Here is a 24968-nt window from a genome sequence, read left to right as displayed (position 1 = left end):
ATAGATAGATAGATAGATAGATAGATAGATAGAACATAGGACTCAGTGCCTGCCATCCTGTAATGGCCTCTGTAACATTATCAGGGGCTGACATCTTCCAAGGATTTGTGAATCGTATATTAGATAAATGGAAAAATGTTCACTCTCTTAATGAGATTTTTTCAAATGTATTATTTTTTCCTATTTGACAATCCAAAGGATATGCAAACTAATAAACCTGATATCTCTAAAGGCATGCTTTTCAAACCCATGTAGCACATTTTAACACTAATTAGAGAAAAAAAATCCTATATTGATTTACACCAAACCATGCAAAGGTAAGCCTTTGTGGAAAGTTATAGTTTCGAGTTTAGTGAACTTTATTTCAGTGGTTTCTTCTGCAGTGGAGGGCAACGTTCCTTCTAGGAGTTTAAATACCTTTTTTACGTCTCCTTTGTTTCTCTTTGGACAAATTTGCATGATACATGATGCATGCTCACATTTTCCAATTATTTCTCAAAAATATTTCAGCATACCACAATGAACCAGGGAAAGACACTTTTTTTGATAAAATGTTATTTCCATCTCAAACTTGGTGTAATTTCAGTCAAGGTTTTTTTTCTGTAGCACAGGGCACATTTTCTGATGGGAATTAAAACAGGAAACTCATGTTTTGACCTCCTTCACTTTGTTTTGCTCCAGATGGATCAGCACAAAATTTGATATACCAAATCTAAATTAGATTAATTTAAAACAAAACTTGTATGCAGATTAATCAAGTTTGTCAAATGTTATAAGAGAACCAAAAATTTACCTTTCAATGGAATCCCAGACGTAACTATAACTACAGAGTCCTGGTCACTGACATCTCTGAGTGTGGATATTGCTCATCGTTTAATTAGCAGTCTGTATGTGAATGCCACATAGAGCTAAAGTACCTTTACTGCATGGTCACTCCAAATTGTCTGCCTTTTTCTAGACCCTATTTTTTGCTAGAATTAGGACTCTATGCCATGCAACACTGCTATTCATTGTCAGAGTGTATGCCCTCTGGCCCTAAAATTATATTGTTAAAATTGGTTTAATCCAATTGATCTATTTAACTTTCCTGAAAGGCCATCGTAGATAGTGCAGAAAATATACCCTTGGCATGTATATGTGGGCAGCAGTGTGTAATTATACTAAGTTCACATACGACAACAACGTATAGATGCCAGGAGCACCACTGTTCTCTGGCTGAGCTTCAGTTTACTGCAGTAACAAACAGCATTAAAAAATTCCTTTGCATTGGAGGAAATACTATTTTTATATACGAATAAGCAATCCCTAATGTGTGGCTTGTATACCAACAAGAAAGGGTGCCTCATATATAAGAAGGTCCTATGCTACATCATTACAAATTTTGTAATCACAGTGGTTGAAGGCCTATTAGGTCATTCTACTGGTAGGTAGGCCTGGGCTAAAATTTCGTTCCGTTCGCGGAAATTGCGATAATTTGACATTTTCGCGTTCCGCGGAAAGCGCGAAAATGTCAAAATTTCCGCATTCCGCAGCTTGGCGATAATTTGTTTCTTGCTCGCGCTGTAAAATAATACATTCTCTCGCCTTACCTGAATCCCTGCGTTCGCCGACAAGTTTTCTTGATCCGGTCGCGTTCTCCATGAGATGTTGTATTGTTTTTAGCCATTTGCGCTGTCTTGCGACAGTTCGCGCCCGCAGTGACGTCATGCGTCGCGCGATCACGTCTTTCTTCTCGCGATCATGCACCGCGAGACAACTGAAAACAAGATGGCCGCGCCCGCGAGCAACCACATGGGTAAGTTGGCGAGCCGCAACCATGCAGAAAATCTCGCGAACATGCGGTAAAAAAACTTCCGCATCTTCGCGATATTTCCGCGTGTTTGCGATAATTTTTAACATTTTCGCGATAATTTGCAAAAGTGGATTTCGCAAATTCCGCCCACCCCTACTGGTAGGTTCAGTTGCATTTTCAATGAGTTAGCTCTGGATGTGATTAAAATATTTATTCTATATCTCTGTCTGGAAAACTAATTATCAAAATCTGATGAAATGGTAAAATCAAATTGTTCATTACTTTAGTGTGAAAGTCTCAAATTGAGCTTTGGGTTGCCTGAACCACAAATGGCTTAAAATGAGTTCTGCCACTCAGATATGCATATCCATTTCATATTATACCTGCAATTTGTTGGAAGAGTTAACAGCCCTGGCTTAGAAAACACTTTCCTGCTTTTGAGCCCAAGAAGAACAGGGTTGTGTTAACTATTGGTAACTGAACAGAAATTAAAATATGTTGGAGGGAGTGCAGGGCAGCTGACAAAATATATGACAGCCTTCACGCTTATGCCATTCAGTTAGACATGTTGTAGAGGCCTTCTACTGTTCAGACAGGCTCCAACCACAGTAGGAGAGGGAACCAGCTTTGTCCCTCTCAGGAGGCAGAACAAGGGAATGACTAGGGGACTAAAGAGTGGCTTGTCTCTTGGCAGATGTGCTCTCCTATTTTGAATCAGACGCTCTTGGGTAAATTTACAGTAAGGCAAATAGGTAGTGGTGCAGAAGAAGGTGGGCTAATGGTGAGAAATTAGCCAGGATCGAGTAGTGTAATATTACAGGATTAAGCTTGCACCCTCCCACCATCTCTTCAGAGTATTCCTGAACCTGGGAAGACTACAATAGAAAAGTACTGATGGAAGAAAGAGGACTCCCAATTCTTGGATCCAGCTGGAATAAGACAACTTACTCAAAGACTCCTGCAGACTTCTACTTGCAATTACACCCACCGACTGGTACTGCTCTCTAAAGGTTAAGTGCTTGGCCATCTTTTTGACTGCTTCAGGGACACAGAAAAGGAAGAAGTTCTCCTGACTCCAAAAGGTCTCATTGGACAACAGGTAACTACCAGAAGGCTGGCTGGAGAGAAACATGGTGCCTAGAATCCTATCCAGAAGAGCTAGGGGCTTAAGGACTGACAAGAAGGAACTTTCCTAGCTGTTTGGGAAAAGCAAAGTATGGTCATTTTTTCCACCTCTGGAGAGTGGGACAAGGAGCTGAGGCTTGCTAAGGTGGGACGCAGAGAAGGCAGCCAAGAAAACCAGGTTTGTTCCATTCATTGTTTCTTGCTGCACCAAAAGAATACTCAATGGGGCAGGCCTTGACCTACGGGAGTCCTACCCCGCTACTGCTTCAAGCCTTGTTCCACTTATGGATTGTGAGAAACAGAAAAGTGACTGAGTGCCAAGAGAAAATCTTGGTCTGGGGCAAGTACGCAAGTCCATCTGACACGCAAATCCAAATCTGCAGCTATGAAATCCAAATTTGCCCCTCTCTTGGCACTAAAACCAACAACTTTAGTGTGAGATTGATGACAAGATAAATTACTTTAAGGACCGTCGATGGCCTTAGCCTTGGTTCTTGCCCCTCTGAAAGATTTTGGCTTCATTTCATTGACTAAACCTAAAGGTAGAATCTTTGACTAGGAGTCCCGCTTTGTGTATCTGATCTCTGCTTCACCATGGTAAGCCTGAAATCAGACTAAAGGTTTCAGTCAAGCCACAAACATTTGTTTTAATGTGGCTTTATAGTTTCTAATTGGTTTTTGGCCTAACATTTTTAAAATGTATATTTCTTGATCCCCTTATTAAATTTAATGATGTTGTCTTAACTCATTAATGTTTTTAGGTCTCGCCTTGCTATCGCGTAAGTGATCGCCAAGCGAGACTATAGAGAGCGGGTTTAAAAAGTGCTCCCAAAAAGCGGATTGCCTTGCTAGCACGCGCACAATGACGCGCATCGTGCCACCATGCAATCCGCCTTTTGGGAGCACTTCAAAGGGTCCGCTCCCCCGCCCCCAAGCGCGTGCGCGCCACGCTCCGCCGGGCTCGTGTTTTTCGCACGTGCGGAGAATGCTTGTCCTCTGAGACTGCAGTGCTACAGCTGCACGTTGCTTCGTTATTTAAATCCAATCGGTTGGATATCTTCTTAATCCGAAGGCTGTCTGCGGTAAGGGGGGGGCGATGGAATCTACCGAGCATGCAGGGGAGCTTTGGGGCAGGTCAGGTCATGACCGACCGTGCTCGTCGGCTGCCGCAAGCACCTTGTTTAACTCTGTTTCTTTCATTTGTATGTTGCCATTGCACACTGCCATGTAAAATCCCACATGTTTTTCAAACAAAGATGCAACACACAAAGAAGGTATTGTGACGTTATTCTTGTCAGGAGGCTTATTTGTACTTTGTCACATAAAACCAACACTTATCTGCTCCCTCCTGCAGCGCTGTTGGGTCGCCGCAGCGGCCAGTCAGTCCCCGCGTCCAGGGCGCTCTAATTACATTTAGCTGGAGCAGTCCCAGACTCGCTGGGCCTCGTCGGCTGCCATGCGGTTGATCCCCAGTCGATTACTTTTGGGCTCCTTCACCCATGCACATCTCTGGGAGCTTACTCAGCACCCCCCCCCCCCACTCGCTGCCGGTTGTCCTTCCACCCGAGGCTCACTGCGACATCTGCAGCAGCGCCCCAACCGCACTCCTTCACCAGAAATCTCCATTTCAAGACCGTTGAGTCTGCAAGCCTGCATGGAATAGAAATGTTAATATGCAGCTATGTAGCTGAGCCGGAGCCACGACCCTCAAGCATGCCCGGCGGCCGCCGTTGCTCAATGCTGCGGGCGGAGTCCGAGTGAGTTGGGCTGCTGGAGGCCGGTCAGCACTACCTTTCGCCGGCCCTCCAGGCAGGAAGTGCCCAGCGTTGCCCAGGTATCATGATTTTAGAGTTTTGCGGTCCAATGTGCTAGCACGCAGAGCCTGTGTGACGCGATACATTACTCTTTAATTACGGGCCTGTTTCACAGCTCATTCTAGGCACATCACGCACCGCCACCTGCTTACTTGCAGAGAATCCAGTTAATTATAGGCGAAGATTGCCGTTTCTGTTGTGGCCATGCTGCACTGCCTGTGTTTTGCTTGTGTTTTTTTTTTTTTTAAACGGGACGATTTTGAGCAGGCCGTCGGGAAAAGGCAGCCAGCGCTGCCGAGACCCTCAGAGCTGAGGGCACATGACCAGCCGCCCACAATCATGAATGGCCAGTCATTTCCATTCATGTCACCCCGGCCGGCTGGTGGTTCTAGTCCGAGCTGTAACTATAATGAAAGTCGCGCTGGCCTCACCAAATTGCTCCGCTAGTCTCGCCTCGCTGCTAAGAAGTATGTGCCTCGCGAGTGTCGACGACTTTTAGTATCAGTTTGCTAATGCATTAATTGGCGCCCGTCAGTAAAGTTTAGCAGAGTTGAGCGAGTGGCTGCTGGCGGCACTGTGCCTGCAGCTTGTGTGATCTGGTGCAGTTACGGCCGGGGCTCTGTGTCTGGCTGACTGACTGAGCCTGTAAAACAGGAAACAACTTCGGAGTTTTTGAAATACAGCTAGCCCGAGGTCACCTGGCTGTGACCTATAATGTAACTTAGTGACGGTGTGGATCAGTCTGTCTTAACCTCGTCGGCACTGACTCTCTGATGCTTAATGTCTGGTGCCTTATGCAGCGCGGGGCGGCTCGAGAAACTCTGCTGACTTAGACTGACTCTAATTAGACCGCAACTGATGATGAGATCAGACCGTGTTCATAGCTACCAAGGTTTCAGATTGCTGTGTGACATTTTCATGAGTTCAGTGTAGTTGGGGCCTTTAACATCGTCTTGGAGTGGAGACTCGATTGTCAGAGAGCGCCTGGAGTTCAAAGTGGTGTAATGCATTTTCATGCCATTATTATTGATTGCCAGTGCCCGGGTAGGAGCCAGAAGGTCCAGTTGCTGCAGGCTGGCTTAAAGGAAGGATGGTCTGATGCACCGTCATGAATGATCAGATTAATTAGATCATATTCAGACCAGCTGCAGTGCCAGCCTGCCCTCTTTACCTTATATCAGCAGTCTGTCCTCAGGCAGTGCCCTTCCATTTCTGGTGCGTTTCAGCGGTTTTAAGTGCTTCTTAGAGTTTCTTGTTTTCCAATTCCCCTGCTTGCAGTTGCAGCTGCGTGGGGTGCCACCGTCATTACCCAGTTGGTTATGGGGCACGGCATTAGGGATCATGCAACTATTACCCAGTGCTTGGATGCATTTGGATCTTCAGCGCGTTCTGAGTAACTTTTGTTTCGGAGGCATTATAAAATCAAACGACAAAAATTTAGTTCTTTTTCTAGCTTTGAATTCAGTTATCGCGCAGTTCGGGTTAAATGTGATTGGATGTGACCTAACGGCGAGAGCTGCCGACTTTGGCACTGGGGAACCAAGTCCTAGTCTCGGCGTCGGCTCAACCATAAAAAAATAAATGATAACAATGTAGTTGTTTTCTAGCTTTGAGTTCAGTTATCGTGTAGTTCGGTTTAAATGTGGAGAGGATGTGGTCTGACGGCTAGATTGCCGACTTTGGAGCTGGAAGACCAAGGTTAGAGCCTCGGGGTCGCGTTCACATCCAGTGATTCTGGGCAAAATCACTTATTCTCCCGGTGCCTACCAAAAAAGATGAATGTGTCCTCGTGTAATAACCGGTGCTCATGTAAAGCGCTCCAATACTTTCGGGTCGAGTTCGCGCTATATAAATATGCAACAACAACCCCCATGCCTTCCAAAACATGAATGTGTCTTTGAGTAATGTAACTGGTGCTCGTGTAAAGCACTCCAATACCTACAGGTAGAGTTCGCGCTATATAAAACTGCAAACAAATATAAAATAAATCTTGAGTGAAAGAATACTACCTTCCCAATTCACGCAAGTGTGTATGAAAAGGTTCATATAATAACATGATGGGTCCATAATAAAGATGCCAGGAGTTGGTTGCAGTGCTGAATAAACTTGGTTGGATTTGATTACAATTTAGTTTAGTATCCAAACGATCCTTTTAAAAAAATACGTTGATCTTGCTGGGTTCTACACTTTGTAATTGTTACCTAGTCACAAAGGCGGGTTGAAGTACGTTAAGTAGTAGTGTAGCTGCATTGTTACAAGCTCATGTATTTTCCGCACATTTCTACAAACGCTAGTAATGCCAATTGGGCTCTCTTATGAATGTACTTTCAAGGTAGACCTAAAAATTATTGTATGTTCATGACTACCCTCTTCCAATCAGTGCTGCTGCAAGAAAAAAAAGCACTTCATTTCCTAGCTATCTAAGACACTCTAAAAGCATTACAGTGGCATGTGTGTGCCCCTGACAAGCTCAGGCAGTTGGATAAATAAAATGGGGACAGCTATGTGGAAGGCAAGCACTTTTTTTGTGTAAGCTCACAACTTCTGCCCAATCAAAGCATGTACTGGTGGGTCATAACATGAAGGCGGACTCAAAGCCCCTCTTCCTGGGGATTCTCTAATAATTATCTGGTGACAGCTGCGCTGTCAATTTAGACCATAACAATTTGAATGTTCAGGGAATAACCATGTACAACTAGTACGAACGGAAAAGATGGCCCCTTTTGCACTTTCTACTACTAAAGAGTTGGACTTTTTAGCGCCACGTCACAAAAGCATATAAGATTATATAAAGTAATGCACTTACAAAGCTACTTCCTTTACCATACATGGTAACGTTTGCAAAGCATAACAAGCATTTGCAATGCAATAAGTCCCGCATTTATAGGAGTTTGAGCTATTGGCATTGTAAATGACAATGCTTTTAATTTAAGTTTGGTTTTTTAAAAACATAAATAAAAGGCACTGTCATTTATAATGCCAATAGCTCAAACTCGTATAACTGCGAGACCTATTGCATTGCAAATGCTTGTTTCCTTTGTTCACAGTGTTGTTTTCTTGAATTTAAAATTTTTGATATTGCTTGAAATCAACAGGCATTTTTTGGGATTGCCTGCCGCCTGCCATGGAGAGTGCAGATTCTCTAGGAACTGTAGGGGTCATTACGATCTGACTTCAGTCCGCCCGCAATTGTATCGGATTTGGGACCGGCTGCCTATGAGGCGACCTACCCACAATCCGAATTATGATGCGACCCCTACCACGGCGGTCACATTACCTATATTTTGTATTGTAGCGGGATGTGGTCAGCAGCCCCTTCCGCAATACACAAAATAGGGTGCAGACATATCCCTGCACTACGTGGCAGGCACCATGCAGTGCCTGCCAAATAGTGCAGGGATATGTAGGGGGGCCCCAGCAATTAAGGGGGGCCCACCAGGGGCTCCAAATCCATTTCTGACAGCTGTTTTGCAGCAGGTTGACCTCCGCAGTATGACCGGGGGAAAGAGATATCATAACCCCTACGGTGGTGCCTGGCAGTCACCGCCGCAATGCAGGGATTTGCAGTTGGCCCGATGGGCGGTCGCATTTGGTCCACCCAGCTGGACCGTAGCGGTTGGTCTTTCCGACCACCATGCTTCCCCTGCCATTATCATATGTCGGGAGGAAACCGCATTGCAATGGCGGAGGGACCACCACCGACAGCCTGTCGGGGGCAGTCCCTCAGCCATTGTAATGAGGCCCTGTGTTTTGTCTTAACAAGGTTATATTTATTAAGTTTTGAGATGTCACCCCCCCTCAAATTAATAACCCAATTTCCTGCACCAAGCAAAGCATTTGTCCCACTGCTACTGCACCCGGCCAAAGGCCATGTGCAGGAGGACATGGCCACACATGGCAGATTAGACCCAGTGTCTGGCCAAAGGTCAGGCCCTGCAGCCAAATTCCACTGTACACGACTAAAGGTTAAACTCAGTGGGGGGTTCCACCCACTGGGAAATGGGTGTAGGGCCATCTCCCACTGTGAATGATTAAGGCCATAACCAGTGAGGGTTGGCGGGCCACGTGGAGTTGAATGAAGGAGCTAGCCAATAGCCAGGCTCTGTGGTCAGCTCCTACTGCACACAGTCAAAAACAAGGTAAAGTGGGGAAACTGATGTTTTCTCAGAAGGTGGATGCAGTACATCATCAAAAAACCCAGACATTCAATAAAAAACAGTTATCTTTGATTATGAAGCCTTAAGTTATGTTTAAAAATCTCAGGAATTCACTTACATAAATCACATTTAGGGGGAGTGGCCAAGCAAGATGGCTGAACGGACGTGACCCGTTTCAGCTCCAGACTCCCCCGACTGCTTTGACCCGTTTTATGCTCCGACGGAGAGATAAAACCGAATGAGCGAATTGGGCAATTACACGTCCTTACTTGGAGCGTGATAGCGGATCCCGAAACCGGCTCCAGGGCTTATACGCCGACCATTGCTGCGACGGGCCGGGAGACACAGGCGGCCCCTCAAAATGGCGGAGTAGAGGAATGTTGATCAGGGCCAAAGCGGATCCGAGAGAGTGTGCCGGTGTCTGGCGCTACAGGGGTGCGGCTCCAACGGTGGTGTGCCCTTCTTGCACGGGGAACCCTGGAAAGGAGTACACAGATGAACACAGTCGCCCCCGTCAGTCCACTGCCACGCCTGGCTTGTGAGAGCGCAGCCTACGAGACCACGCGCTGAGATCCGCGAGACCCGCCGGAGCCCCAGAGGAAGATGCCGCACTGAGAACCGGGAGCCCCAGCTGGGATAGAGTGAAGACGGGCAGTGGAGGGACGCCCAACACGGGAAAGTAATTTTTCCTTTTCACCTTTATCACAAGCAGCCTGCCCAGAGAGTCCCATGCAGTGAAGCCTGCCTGACCCAGCACTATGACGACCTACTAGTCAAGGGCCGGTCCCGACAACAGCGCCATCAGAGAGGCTGATGGTCAACTTGCTACTTTCTCTTTCATTATCCCTCCTGCTGCCCATAACGATGCCCGGTGGCCGCATATACTTGTCTGTCCCCCCTCAACAGTTGTCTAACCTCAATATGGCCACCAGGTTCTAACTACCGACTGCAACTCTTACTCCATGTCTGTGATCACAGAGAGCGCGCAACCTGCCCATAGGAGACGACTCACGGTGAGGCCCCTGATGCTCACCCCGGCCTCGTGCTTTGCCCTGCCCTTATGCCACCAAACAAGGCGCCAAATAAAGTCTCCCAGTACTTCGCAGCTGCAGACAAGACTGCCCCCTCGAGAGCTTTGGATCAGGCGAAGGCAATGGCCCTCACCAGAGAAGACCTAGTTAATTCCCTACGGGACTTCAAAGCGGAATTATATCAGCAAATAAAGCAAGACCTGCGAGCTTCAATGGACCAACTTAAGGCTGACCTCAAAGAGAAAATGGTGGCACGATGTGGACGCGGTGGGTTCCAGGGTGTGAGAAGTGGAGGAGCTGGTGCAGAATCTCGAGGCTCGCACTACCAAATCGCAGGACGCCCAACAGAACCTCCAGGCTCAGCTGCAACAAGTGACCCTGAAGATGGAAGACTTGGAAAATAGGGCACGGAGGGAGAATATACGCATCCGAGCTCTTGAAGAAGGTGCGGAGGGGCCAGATCTCGAGGCGTTTGTGGTGGGCCTTTTTTCGGAAATCCTGGCGCCTCGACAACTGAAGATGAAGATTGACCACGTTCACAGGGTTGGGCCTTTGATGACGGAGGAGCAGCGATGGACACGGGACATTCTGATAAAGCGATCCTAAGCGCAGCAAGGAAGAAGTACGAATTCATTTTAGGGTTACAAGTGTACTCTCTACCAGGACTTGGCACCCTCCACTCTGGCTCGCAGACAGTCGCTGCGTCCTGTTACTACAAAACTACGGGATGATGCGATACGATACCGCTGGACATTCTAGTTTGGACTCGCCTTCGAGTACAAAAACAAGCCGCACCATGTAACTGATCTAGGGGACGGTCAACGTATTTTGGGTCTACCAGTGCTAGAGAATGACGACTCAGCGGGTCCCTCAACTGACTTGAACCGGCCCCGGAGAGAGACTAGATCCTGGCAAACTGTCACCAAAAACAGGCAAACTGCTAAGTGACACTTCCCTACGGCGAACGGTTGAAGGTGCCTTGGTGCCTCGGGGGCGCTCCTGATAGACTGCATCGCTGCTCCCCTGCCTGTTATGTCCCAGCAGTATTGGATGTATCGAGGTTTCACTCAGGGACATTGAGTTACTTTTCCTTGCTGTCTCTGCCCCTACTGATGTTATCCATGGTTCTCTCAGTTCGTATTGCATGGCTGCTGAGGGGTGCGGGCCTTTTCCATACCGCCCAATATCACCTTACTCTCCTTATGGGAGTTTTCAGCCGAGAGCCCGTTGGGGTCTCGGCATGAGTGTTCTAGGGGTTGTTTGGGATGGGGTTAGGGGGGAGGGTCTCTGGTGGTGGTACTGGCAGGCCACAATCTTTTGCCTGTGGGGGGCACTATTAGGGCACTATTAGTGGTCTTGCCATTCTTGAAAGAGGCATTACCGCGAAGGAGGTCTGATTGCAGGGGGGCTTATGGGGAAGGGGGGTGGGAGATCGATCTGTTAAAATGTTTTCCATAGCGTCATGGAACGTTGAAGGCTTGAATTTGCCCCAAAAGTGCCCTAAAAATATGAAAATACCTTAATGATCACCAGTTTGACATGGTGGCACTCCAAGAAACACATCTTATGAAAACCGAGGAAGCCCGGTTATGCCACAAAGCATATCCGTTGATTTACAAGTCCTCGGCTAGTACTAAACACAATGGAGTGGCCCTGCTATTTCGTAACACTGCCAAATTCCAGCCGGAGGCTCTCAAAATTGACCGGGAGGGCAGAGTCCTGATGGTAAAGGGAAGGCTTCGGGGAAGACTGTGCACATTTATCTCCCTCTATACGCCCAACTCGGGACAGACGGTATTCCTATCTACCACACTAGACATGATTGGTGGCTTTGCAGAGGGCCCGATGGTTCTCCTTGGGTACTTTAATTCGATGTGGCAAGAGTCTCTGGCCAGCTCCCGCCGGGCTAACCCCAATGGCTTCTCCAAAGGGGTAAAACACAAACTGCACATGCTAGTCCTCTGTGATGCCTGGTGGACACTATACCCCACCACCAAGGATTTCACTTATTTCTCTCACGTCCACCAGTCCTACTCCAGAATTGACTATATCTTTATCAGTCAGGCCCTAGTAGGTTCACTACAGGCGGCTCAGATCCTACCTCTTTCGCTATCGGACCACAGTCTCATATCTGCCAGTCTGGCTTGGGAGGGGAATAGGTCGGGCACGACATGATGGTATTTCCAAGGCTCGCTCCTTCGGGATAAGACTCTCTGCTCCGAACTGCGTGGTTCAATTACTGAGTTCTTTGCACTTAACACCCCCCATGCAACTACGCCACAGAACAACTGGGACGCTTTTAAGGCGGTTTTGCGGGGTAAATGCATCCAACTCAATGCTACCCTGAATAAACAGAGAGTGCAGGAACGCCAGATGCTTGAAGGGGAACTAGAGGCAGTGGAAAAAGCACACAAGGTCACTCCAACGCGTGCGCTTCAGCGACAGCTCACTGGGCTCAGGGGCAAAATGCACGCCATCTACAACAACAGGGCTGAGTTCACCTTGCTGAAACTGCGGCAGTCAGCCTATGCTCAGGGGGATAAGGTGGGGAGCCATTTAGCACGACAGCTCTGAGAAAAGCGGGAACGTGAATTTATTGGAGCTATCTTGGACGGAGACGGACAACTCACACACGCAGACGACCGCAAAGCTAACATTTTTGGCTAATTTTATAGGGTACTATACACAGGCACCTCTCCAGATATTTCCCTGCAACAGCAATACCTGGATACGGTGGAACTCCTGCGCCTTTCTCCAGCGACTGCAGAATCCCTAGATGCTCCCATTACATCGGAGGACAAGCCATCTTAAACTCTATAAAGCCCCGGGACCGGACTGTCTAACAGCGCAATTTTACAAATGCTTGATCCCACATCTCACCGAGCTTTTCAATGCCATAGCGGCTGATACCTGGGTCTCGGACAATATGGCTGAGGCGGTGATATCGGTTATTCCCAAGCGGGGTAAGAATCCCCAAAAATGTGCCTCCTACAGGCCTTTAGCTCTCCTCAACCTTGACGCAAAATTATACTCGGCGATCCTGGCAGCCTGGCTGATCAATCCGGCTTTATAAAGGGACAGCAAACACACAACAACATCCAGCGTACTAAATACCTCATCGAGAAAGCCTCCAAATTTAACATCCTGGCAAATTTGGTGGGCCTCAACACCGAAAAAGCTTTTGACAGGATGGATTGGTCATTCCTTTTCTTAGCCATGCGGAAATTTGGCTTTGGAGACAGCTTCCTGCAACATTTTAATTGATGGAAACCTCTCTACATTTCATGGCTGGGGCGGATCAACGCCGTCAAAATGATGATCCTGCCGAAATGTTTATATCTCTTTCAGGCCCTCCCTATTGAGGTCCCCTGAGACTTATTTTCTCGCCTGCGTTCACAAGTCACCAACTTTATCTGGCTGGGGGTAGGGCCCGCCGGCCATTTCATGTACTGTGATGGCCAAAGAAAGAGGGGATGTGGCACTGCCGGATTTTACGTTATACTATCAGGGGGCGCAATTGCGTGTAGTGATGGAATGGACAGCATGGGAGTCCGAAAATCACTGGCTCCACATGGACAGGGCAATTGTGGGTCGCTCTATTTGGGATGGCCTGTGGAAACCAAAGAGGGATAAGCCGGAGAACGCTTATCTGAGCACTCCTACGCGCACCACACTTACAGTCTGGGACCACACTACGCAAAGAGAGGGCTAGACCACTTTTCCCTCCCCGTATACCCCAATTCACTTCAATCCGGCTTTCTCACCGGCACTACACGAGGGGCCTTTTGATTGCTGGAGAGAGGGGGGATGTTTAAAACTATTGGACCTCTTCCACAACTTCGATGTACGGACATTTAAAAGCTGTAAAAGGGAGTTTTAGGTTCCGCATGGTGAGCACTACCATTACCTCTAGCTTAAGCGCTGGGCTACACAACCTCACATACGGGAGGCAGCCACCAGGGAACTCACGGCTATGGAGCAATTGGTGTTACAAGCAGGCAACATGAAAGGGACTGTTTCCTCTATATACGCTTTCTATCAAGTATATTACAGGCTCCCCAGGCGCACTGTATGCACTTCTGGGAACAGGTGCTCGGGCCAGATATTACAGGGGAAGAATGGAAACATGTATGGGGGATATCTCTAGCCACAACCACTCGGTAGCCCTGCGGGAGGCCCACTACAAGACGCTTCTAGACTGGTACCTCTACCCCACTAAACTCAAGCGCATTTTCCCTGACACCTCAGATCTCTGCTGGTGGGGCTGTGGTCGTCAGGGGGACTTCCGCCACATCTTGTGGGACTGTCCTGGCATCAGGCCATTCTGGGAGGAAATCCTGTCACATATTAAAGACATGCTGGGGTAGCTCATCCCGACGACTATAGAGGGGGTGCTGTTAGGTATCAGGGATCCTGAATTGGAACACCAAATGAGAGCTGACAAGACGATCATGTGGGCTAGTTTGGGGGCGCCTAAGCTCACAATAGCGGCCGCATAGAAAAAGAAAGACACCCCTGCATTATCGCTGTGGCGCTCCCGTCTGTGGAGAATTCTCTCCATGGAATGCCTCACTGACATCTTCCGGGACGAATACAAGAATTTTGAGTATAAATGGGGCCCACTGGTAACCTATCCGTCCCGTGGCCTACCCTCGGGGGTATGCCCGCCCTCCTTAAGGGCAATGCATCTCTTTCAATTCCAACCCCCCCACGGGAGCCAGGCAAACACACTCATCTCCGAGCGACAGACTATGACCATCCTTACTTAGCCTTTTTCAATCAGTATATATGTGTCACTCAACTCCTCATCATGTGAAACGACCACCACCGGGGCAGGGGTGGGGGGAGGGTATCGGGGAGGCGGGGGGGTTTCAGGGTTTATAGTTTCTTGTTTTTTCCATAGAGATTTGTCAATCCAAATTAAGCATCTTCTTTGTTAGATATGGGGGGATGTAAGGACCCTGTGATATGTGCAACTGGACTGCAACTAGCTGCTTAATCCGTCCCAGTGTTTTGCATTCTCTACTGTCTTATTGGTGTTGTATCTTCATATGATGCTGAACAATAAAAATAATTTTGACAAAAAAATCACAGTTAACCCCTTCCATGCTCATGACGGAACGGTTCTGTCATGAGCATCGGTTGAGCTGTGCTCATGACGGAACCGTTCCGTCATGGCCCCGCCCGCGCTCGAACCCTTCAGCACCGCGGGGGAATCCGCGCCGCGCTGAAGGGGTTAAATTACATTTATGGTTACAAATCAAAACTGAAAAACCACAGAAGTTCACCATTAATGTTTAGCTCTGTACACCATAATTCACACAACAGTTTGGCCAAGCCTTATTTTCACACCATTTGCAATGCTTATCCCTTCGCATAATTTATACCATAAGTAACAAAACTAAAAGTACAACATTATTACATTTCAACACACACATATTGAAGATATAAATAATAGTATCACCATAACCAATAATGTGATGCCTGATCTCACCGATAAAACTTGTCATGTCATTTGTAATAGCATCTGTCACATCAAAGATGATATGATAAACGCTGGCCCTTTGCCATAGCAAGAAAGCATTGAACATGGTTTCGAGTAGGTGCAACATATCTGGGCAAGGGGAAGGTTCTATATCCATTCTTCTGTCCTACAAGCCACAACATATTGCCTAGAGTTAAGGTATCTTCCATATTTGCATCCATTATTGTGCATAACCCATTACCATATCAACGTGTGTACTATAGGTTGTTCCATTGAATGATGGGCAGTGATGGAAAATTTACAGATTTCAAAGATCACATGAAAGGTCCAGACACATTGGTGCTGTGGGAAAGTAGCAATACATTTACAGTGATGCTGTAGTTATAATGTGAACCTGGTACACTTCAACGTAAGGTCTTCAATATTTTTGTGCTTGCTATCCCCACAGCAATGACAAATGGTTATTTTCTTTAAAATAATGTTATCACATTTAGTCTTTTGTTTGCCACAGACATTGACGTTTTTCCTTTTATGGTGTTGCAATTTTGTGGTCGTGCAATCTTTATGTGATTTATCACTAAGCATATTTTTATGTCCAGCACAGAGAAGAAGTTACAAGCAATCAATACATTCTTCTAAGGTGAAGAATCAAATGCACGCCTCTACTAATCCTGCCAAACTCCTTTTCGATGACTTTTGTTTGCACCACACTTCTACTTGTCAAACCCTTATCTAGTTTATTGCTGTCCAATGTGATAAATGTCTTTACTTCACAGACGCAACCATTTTCATGATAGCCAAATTCACCACTAAATCAGCCCCCCTGCAGGAAATACTTCATACTTAAAGAAACATGTGCAACATCTATATCTGTATCACCACAAAGGATCTTACCTTGACCATTTATTACTCAAAATCCACCAACTACTTTTTGGATTTGCTACCAGTGAGCATCATCAAGGTTAACTTGCATGTGCATGCTTCAATGTGGTGCACCCTGATTAGTGCTTCTCCTATCCAGGACAACTTCTCTGGTTGGTTGAAAACTGAGCAACTTACCATCATCCTGGACAAATAAAAAATCTCAACCCTAATCGCTTCTTCAATCATCAATTTCTTTCCTTTTCCCCAAATGTGAGAAGTTGGCCTGATGTATGATGTCACTAGTTCTAGTGTACACCTTATATCAGTCCAAATACCCTTATGGTGATTGGTTGTAAAGTCAACCTTATAGACCAGCTATCCTAGTGGTAGCATGGACAAGAGCAGTCTTAGGCTAAACTCTGAATGGCATGTGAAGCCAGCTGTGATACCAAATATAATCCCTTGAACACCAAATGAAAGGACACCACAACAGATATATATATAAAATAAAGTGTATTTATTCTAGTCAAACCCTCAGCACTCTTTAGGAGATTAGAGGTAAGTACAACACAGTCTTATTTAAGCATACATTAAGTCACACAGGTAAGTAATACAGTTAGGCCATAGGGGCCACGCAAACCATATACTAAGTAAGTGGTATAAGAACCATTGTCACGGAAATAGAATAGGCCTAGGCCTAGGGAATCGCTGGGGCTACACTACACTAGCTTTAGTTAGGAAGTGGGAGGCCCACGGGATTCGTGTGCAGAGTGGAAACACTCACGCGTAATGCGTAAAAGTCAATAGCAATAGTACAGTTTAGAAAACGGTAGATTTAGGACACTTCCGGAGTAGCTAGGAAGTTGAGACTTGAAAACTAGACACTAGGATTGTCACTATCCTGATGAGCACCGGAGTACCCAAGTTACCTAGCCCACAGGCTGCGGGTGCATAGGGGTGAAGATGCGTCGTTTTCGTCGTCGACTCCTATGGATGCCTGAAGAAAGATGCTGACAGGCAGTCAGTGAAGAGTGTCCGGTGGATCCCAAGGCTGGGATCAAGAAGAGAGGAAACCTGCAAACAGAAGGGACAGAGTCAAGGTCACTAGCCAGTGACCACGTGGAACCAGGAAGGAACCAGGCAACGTCGTGAAGATTGCAGGTGAAGGTGAAGCTTGTCGCTGCAGCCAGGAGGACCAGGAAGCGTCGAGGACGACCAGGACCAGGAGGCGAGCTGTCCCACGAAGGCTCTTGCTGTCGGCGGCGTCGAAGTTGGACTAGGACTCACCAAGCCTTGGCAAGCGGAACCCACGAAGAACGGAGGACTTGCTTCTGGTGCAGACCAGGAAGGTCTGGGGTGCTTCTTCTTTGCAGAGAAGCGGGAGCCAGTCTGGAGGAGCCAAACCAGCGCAGAAGATTTCAGGGTGCGTCGTCACAAAGGCCACTAGCCAGCGGGCAAGCAACCGGACAGACGCGGCAAGCAGGAAAATGCAGAAGGGCCCCACGCAGGACTCGTGGAGTGTGGGGGGCTGATCTTCGGTGCAGATGGTGCTTGGGGTTGGGGCTTCTCAATCCCTGGTGCACAACTTCGAGGGTACCTCAGAAGCTGCGCTTTAAGTTACTAGCCACTTTTTCCAAGTAGCCTGTCCCACGTCGCTCGTCGCCTCCACGGATCTCAGCTCTGCTGTAGATGTGGATCAGGGTCGGAGAAGTCTGGAAGTCAAGGCTCTGGTCGGGCTCTGCAGTCGGTTCCTCGTAGAACGTGGGCAAAGCAAAGGGTAGTCTCTTGATGGTGCCTGTTTGCACAGGGTAGCCACTCCTTGGCTACAAGGGAGATTCTTCAGTCTTCTTCTTTCGTCGAATGTCGAAGGTCCAGAGTTTCTGTTCAGTTTTGCAGGTTCAGGATAATCTAAAGTCTTGAGGCCCAACTCCCACTCTTATACTAATCTGGGGGGGCTGGGATACCTGCTAGGTCACGCCTTATGGGTGGGACCTGGGAGGGGGTGGTTACACCCACTTCCCTTTGTCCAGTTTCGCGCCAGAGCTGGGGCTGGAGTGCCCCAGCGCCGGTTTGAACTGGACTATGCAAGGAACACCTTGTGTGCCCCAGGCATGTCTCATTCCTTTCAGCCCACCCTGCCCCAATACACTAAAGGCTGTCTGGGGAGGTGCTAGCACCTCCCCAAGCAGGAAACCTATTGTCCAGGCCTCCCTGGCTGGGATCACTCCCAGCAGCAGGAGGTCAGACTTGTGTCTGTGGCAGCAGCATCCATTTTGTGATGCTGAGGCTTTGGTTAGAGTTAAACAGCAAAGTAGGATTTTAACATGTCTCTCCCTCTAGAAGGGGGGAAAATTATCCTCATCACCAGAAATGGTATGGGGGTATTATTCCAAAGTGTTAGACACCTTACACGACATGTTTTGATAAAGCCAAACCATAGTTACCATAACCGTTTAAGATTATAAGGCACTTTAAGAGTATATGGTAGGCTATATCATAGAACAGCTATAAGGACATGGTTCCGAAAGCTGCAGACAGGCTCAGCTCATGCTAGAGCACCATCTCACATGTTACCAAGCACTCTGCCTCCAGGATTGTTAAGGCCTGCCATAGGAGTGACTGATAGGTACACATGTGTCTATATATAAGGGTAGATATAGGCATACTATATCTAAGCAAGGGGTGATTACACGACCTTGCCCCAGCTGAGTGATCAGCCAGTTGTGTCTGATTGGAAGGCCAGACCAGGGGTGGCATAATACATGCTGCAGCCCCTGGGAGGCCTAGGGTACACCTATGCCCTGGGTACCTAGGGTACACTGTACAGGGTCCAATAAGGTGATCCTTACCAATTGGGAATGTACCTAGGGTACATGGAGTCCATTTTAAAGAGAGAGCAGACAGCCTGAGACCCTGAATGGCAGGATCTCAGGCCAACTAAGTCGAAAAACCAGCTAGACACTAGGCAAAAAGTTGGGGGTAACCATAGTCAGATATCCACCTTCCTACACCAAATGTGGAAAACCTCTTCAGAGAAGCACATCCACCTAATCTTCAGCCATATGACCAAAGAGCAGCTTCACACTGATCATCATTGTGTCTTCTGTACCAGCAGCAGCATTGGACATGCCACCTTGAAAATCCTCATTGATGTGCTCTGCGTTTTGAATATGGGGCCCTTGTTTTCTTATTTTACCTAAAAACAGATTCCTTCTCATCATGCACAAGAAAATATACAAGTTTGGTTTTGCACTTTTCAACAAAGCTAATACATTTCTCACCATTCCTCTCAATCCCTAGTTAGGTTCCTTAAGGTGTCTGGTGTGACCGATCAACAGAAAAGTGAAAAACGCACATTATAACCTTCAATCACTCAAACGAATTTTACATCTGCTGCTTCCTGGACCCTTAAGAATGGCTACTCATGCTTTGGCCATCTCTCACTTAGACTTTAAAAAGGCTGGTAGGGGTGCCTCAATGATCTCTAACCTCAATTAAGGCTATTTTGAGGCCGCCGCCAATCCGGTTTCCTTTTCCTGATGTTTTGACCACGTTTCCAGCCCAAACTCACCTGTTCTTTCTACCCACTGAAACAAGAATACAATGACAATGTTGCTGCTTTGTTTATAAAGCCATGCATCTAAACCAACAAGTCTATTTCTAAAAACAAATCAATATATTTAGAGGGAAAAAATGCACAATGAGCAGAAGCTCCTTATATTTTGCAACAGAAAGATTGAGAAATACCTCATGCAGAAAATTAAACATTTATGCAACTGATCCTACTTTATATAAGTCTTTGTGTCGACTAAGAAGCTACATTGCCTCTCTTATCCTTGAGATGACTTTTAAAGTTCCCCATACTCAGCTTTTTCTGAAATACGACCGTTTTCTCTGACATTGCTGAAGTTTCTGGTTTAACGTTCCTTTCTCCATGTGTATTGACCAATATTAGAGGTTAGATTGTAAACAACTAACTAACCAACTAATGTATTAGATAAATAAATACTTGTTTTTGATTTGCATGCACGTGGTCACTGATTTCTAGCAGTCGGGTAGATGCTCATATTAAGGTATGGCAAATATGGTGTGCTAGCTCTGTTCTTTGCAACTCTCTTATCACTGTAAACTTGCTCTCAATAGTGCAAATGAAACGCAGTTTTCATTTTGTACTCTTTGGTCCATTGCTTTCTGGTAGCTTGGGCTCACAAATGGATATGTTCTTCTACCACCACCTCCCCCTCCTCTTAAGTAGTTCATGCACGCATTACTTTTCAATATGCCAAAACAACAGCACAACTAAACAGTTTTGGTCTGTTTTATTGTGTTGTCACCAATTGCACTGTGTTTTGTCTTGTGCTGTGGTGTCTCGTTGTTTTGTGCTTTTGTGTTGTGCTGGAGTCGTGTACTGTTGTGGTGCATTTTTGTAGTATGCTACTGTGATGTGTTATTCTGCTCCTCATTTTACATGGCACTAATGTATTTGTGCTGTAGCTGGGGTGTGCTATTGTTCTTTTAATACGCTATTGTAATGGTATTGCTTATGTGTGTTGCTGTACTGGTTCTTTTTTCGTATTAAGGATTACAACAAATGCTTCTTCGTTTAACCATCTAAAGCCTGCACCCATTTTCCACTGCGTTTGTGTGTGTGCACGTGTGTGTGTGTGAGTGCGTGTGTGTGCGTGTGTGTGTGTGCGCGTGTGTGTGTAAAGACCATGGCGGTACACCGATTTAGAAAGCATGTTGCTTTCTTTGTCGCACCTAAGCTAACTCGCTAACTAGAAAGGTTTACTTAAGCGCTCTTGACAGAGGACTAAAGAAGCACTGAGCTGTAGGTACACATCCTGCTGCTTTGTCTGTAGCAGTTGTACTAGCTCGCTGTGCTAGTGCATCAACTGCGGAGAGCTGGATTTGATTTTGGAACAGGTGTATAGTGGAGTCCTGCACTTTGTGTACCTAAACATAAGTGTCTACCATAGTTATATGGATTGCATTAGTAGTGTAATAAACTCAGTGCCACAATAGGTGTGTACACTGTTGACTACTACTTCAAAATTGTTAGAAACTAATATAGGGCTGATCTATAGTATGGCAGATTTAATCTGAGGCTGCCAGGTGGACAGAGTCCATCGTGAAAGGCGGAAGACCGCCCCAACTTTATTTACAAATCATCACCTGCCTTGAGGGAATGACTGTGTCTACAGTGCACATGCCTGTGAGGCAAGGAGTTTCCTCCTTATATTTCAAGATTTTAATTTGTGTTCTTTTCCTTGGTTTGGTATGCCTTGCAGGGTAGACCTGGGCAAAAATAATCAGAGTGGTGGCCCAGTCATAAATAGGGCAAACATTATATACAGCAAAATAAAATGCCATTGAAAATATTGTTATTTTTGCTACATTCAAAATGGTATATTGCAAATCTGCACATTGGATATATATGATGACAGGACATGTATGAACGTAAAGTCACAACTGTTGATATCTCAACCTAGAGGCTGTATTGTTGCTACTACTGCGGGTCACTTGTTTCAAGTTGGTATGGCAATCTCTAGAATTACAGTACGCCTGACCCAAAATATTTTGTGGATTCACTGGTACATGTTCACAATTCAGTGCTTCATTGCTAATTTAAATTTGATTCTGGTGAATATATATGCAGGGTCATACTGGGACAGCAAATAGACCCGGGCACAAAAAATAAGAGTGTCCGCCATTAGTGAATCAAATCTTGTCCCATTTTTGCAAATCCGGGCAGTTTTGAACTTGTAAAGTTATGCTGTAGAAGTGTTTTGCAAAGTATGGAAGACTGCATGAATTTGAGCTTGCTGCTGCCAATTCTTGTTTTAATATCAGGAAAATCAACAGTAAAAATTGAACCAAGCAGATCATAAAATAGGCCCACAAGTAGCCAAAGACCTACCCACACACTAATCTGTGAGACATGTCTGAGGGGCGTTGCCTGATTGCCCTATAGTCCAGTCTGACACTGTATATTTTCTATTTTCTTTTGTGTGCCTGAATCGTTGGGCCTGGTGACATCTGGCAGCACTGTATCCAGAATTTCATATCTGATTTGGTGTGTGCACTGGCTGTGGCGAATCAGCAATGTTTGTCTATTTCTTCTATTTTAGAACAGCAAATATAACCTCACCTGTAATATATGGAAGGAATGGAACTTTTGTGACAGTAAGCTTGGCAGAGAATGGCAGTCTTACATTTACACCAAGGTAAGAAACCTATATGTGAATGAGACACAAAAATGCCTTCATTAAACCTTCTGAAGAACAAATATTACCAATAATTCTATTGCATGCCCTAATATACTTATGTTCCCCACACCAAAGACAATGACCGGCACCCATTTCTATAAGCTTTTTATTATAAGGCCATACATTATATTTTAGTTTCTCATAATATAAACTAGTCCAATTTCTTCTTAATTGTTATAAAAGTGACCTACTGAAATCTTGGATGGTACATTGCTTGTTATTTCCCAATATTTCAAATGTTCAGCAATACTGTTGAAATACTTCTTTGTCCATACAATTGCTATGCTTTTTCTATTAAACCACAGTCATGAAAAAAGATAGGATTTTATACTGTCTACTTCTCCAACACTCTCTTGTCTACATGCTATCCCTTTATAATGGCATTCTGGCTTTCCAATGTAACTTTCATATCCTAATGATCCATTGAAAATGGCAGCCTAAACCATTTCAAACAACTCTAGCTCCTTTAAAAACTTTTCATTGACATCATTTACCAAGCCCTGCCTGCTCTAACCCAAACTCAAGTAAAAGGACAAGGTTTTTGGCCATTCCAACTACACATTCCTGACCATCACTGAACCCCTATATATACCTATACGTTCACACACCATGTCGAACTAAAATCAAAATCTCCTGGAATGTACAAAATCTCAAAAGAAAAACACAATATGAATTCTGCAAAGGATCTGGACTCCACACACTCCACCCAAGAGCTCTAAAAAATAAACACACTGCCCAAAAACTGACCATCCATAAAGCAATATTGGACTGTTGTAGAATGAACATTTCCTATGAGAAGAGCAAAGGTAAAATATTGCTCACTCGGTAAACATTGCTTAAATCCGTTTCCTCTGTCTGTCTGTCACATACGCATTATAAAATCAATAAAAGTTTACCTTGTTCTTGTCAAAAATCTGTGAACAATATGATACAACATCAACCTTTTCAATGCCCACAAGAAGTTCAGCATCTTCCTTTTCATTTCCACTTCACATCCAAGGTGCACTTTCCAGTCCCTCTATGTTTACAATGTAGTCTGCATCACAGTATACATGTTATGACAATAACTCAATTTCATTTGTTATTGTTAAATTCCTTTCCTTGATTAGTGTACCACTCTCTAATTGGATGTCATCATTATTGCCCTCTCTGCATACATTCACATTCCACTAAAAGTGGCAAAATGTGACCCACTCCTTGATTCTGGTCCACATCTGGAAGCCACTGACACTCTTGCAACATGACAGTGTGAACAGGATTTTATCTTTTATGGCCTCCCAATCATCCATCTCCTGGAACTGCTGAGCGATATAATCTGTGATAGCTACCTCCATCCTCTGTCCATTTGCACCAGACGTGAAGTCAGCTCCCAGTGCAAAATGTTAATTTTGAGTGTTTGTTAGAAATTAGGTCTCTACTTGGCAGAGGTTTGCACCCTGTCCAAGTAGGTACCAACACAGTAGTCAGGGTAAGTCAATCAATCAATCAATATCAACTTTATTCGGTAGTTTTGAAAAAACACCATAAAAGTTCAAATAGAATAAAAACACAGTTACAATTGTATAAAAATAAAAAGAAGAAGAAAAAAAAAAAGGTTAAAAAGATTATTAAAATGTACATTTTTGGGCACCGCCAGCAATACATGGAAGTAAAAAGTGCATCACAATTTCATTAGGGCGGATTTTTCCAACATGTGCAAAGACGTACAGTTTTTCTATTATCTCAGTCCCTTCGTTAATATGTATAAGCGATGTTGTTCGAGGTTATAAATTTGTGCGGTGGCGTATACAAAATTTAAGGTAAGATACAATCGCTTTCGCATAGTTTTCATTTTCCAGAAATTGTAGTGCCAAATACGCTGGGCGACATTGACGGAAACCCCAGAACTTCAAGATAGGGAGTATCCAGCGCTTCCGGGGCTCGCTATAGAATTTGCAAAATAACATTGTGTGTATCGTTGATTGTGGCGATACCAAATCACAAGGGCACATAGAGGTGGTAGAAGTCCTGACATTTTGCTCAGGAAATAGAACTAGTAGATGGAACAAATCAAGTCTAAAGCGGGTAAGCAGCATTCTTTCAAACTGTGTTATTTTAAAATTTAGGTAAGGTTCAGCAGAAAACGCAGTCTGGACTAACAGGGAATGTTGGACTGATGGCTTGTGGACCTCGGATAATAAACGTAGCTGACGTAAATGAGTTAAACACTCCCTTTTTAAGGTCTTTTTAGGGATTTCCTCTATCAGCGATGGATGGTCAAAGTATTTCCTATATCCAAGATCTGTCAATAACGCTTTGACGTACGACAGCCATTTGATTTTCTTAGCGTGGTCTAGCGTTAAAATATCTTGTATAATCGTCCTGGTCAAGTGGCATTGCTCGGTAATCCATATTCTGCGCCACAGCATTATTGGTTGTAGTTTTATGATGT

At 45.4% G+C, this 24968-nt stretch overlaps 1 protein-coding gene across 2 annotated transcripts in view; it reads left to right on the top strand.

The window, feature by feature from the left end:
• The window catches only part of TMPRSS15 (transmembrane serine protease 15), a 1488231-nt gene that overhangs the window by 1201125 nt on the left and 262138 nt on the right, over positions 1 to 24968 (top strand). For both annotated transcript variants that reach the window (XM_085623059.1, XM_085623060.1), the window contains exon 20: positions 22400 to 22495. In XM_085623059.1, the coding sequence (XP_085479185.1) occupies positions 22400 to 22495 (96 nt within the window). The remainder of the gene's footprint in view (positions 1 to 22399; positions 22496 to 24968) is intronic.

The sequence above is a fragment of the Triturus cristatus genome, chromosome 8, assembly GCF_964204655.1.
Source record: "Triturus cristatus chromosome 8, aTriCri1.1, whole genome shotgun sequence".
In the NCBI taxonomy this organism is placed as follows: Eukaryota; Metazoa; Chordata; class Amphibia; order Caudata; family Salamandridae; genus Triturus; species Triturus cristatus.
Note: the sequence above shows the minus strand (reverse complement) of the source record. Positions and strands in the feature narration are given on the sequence as shown.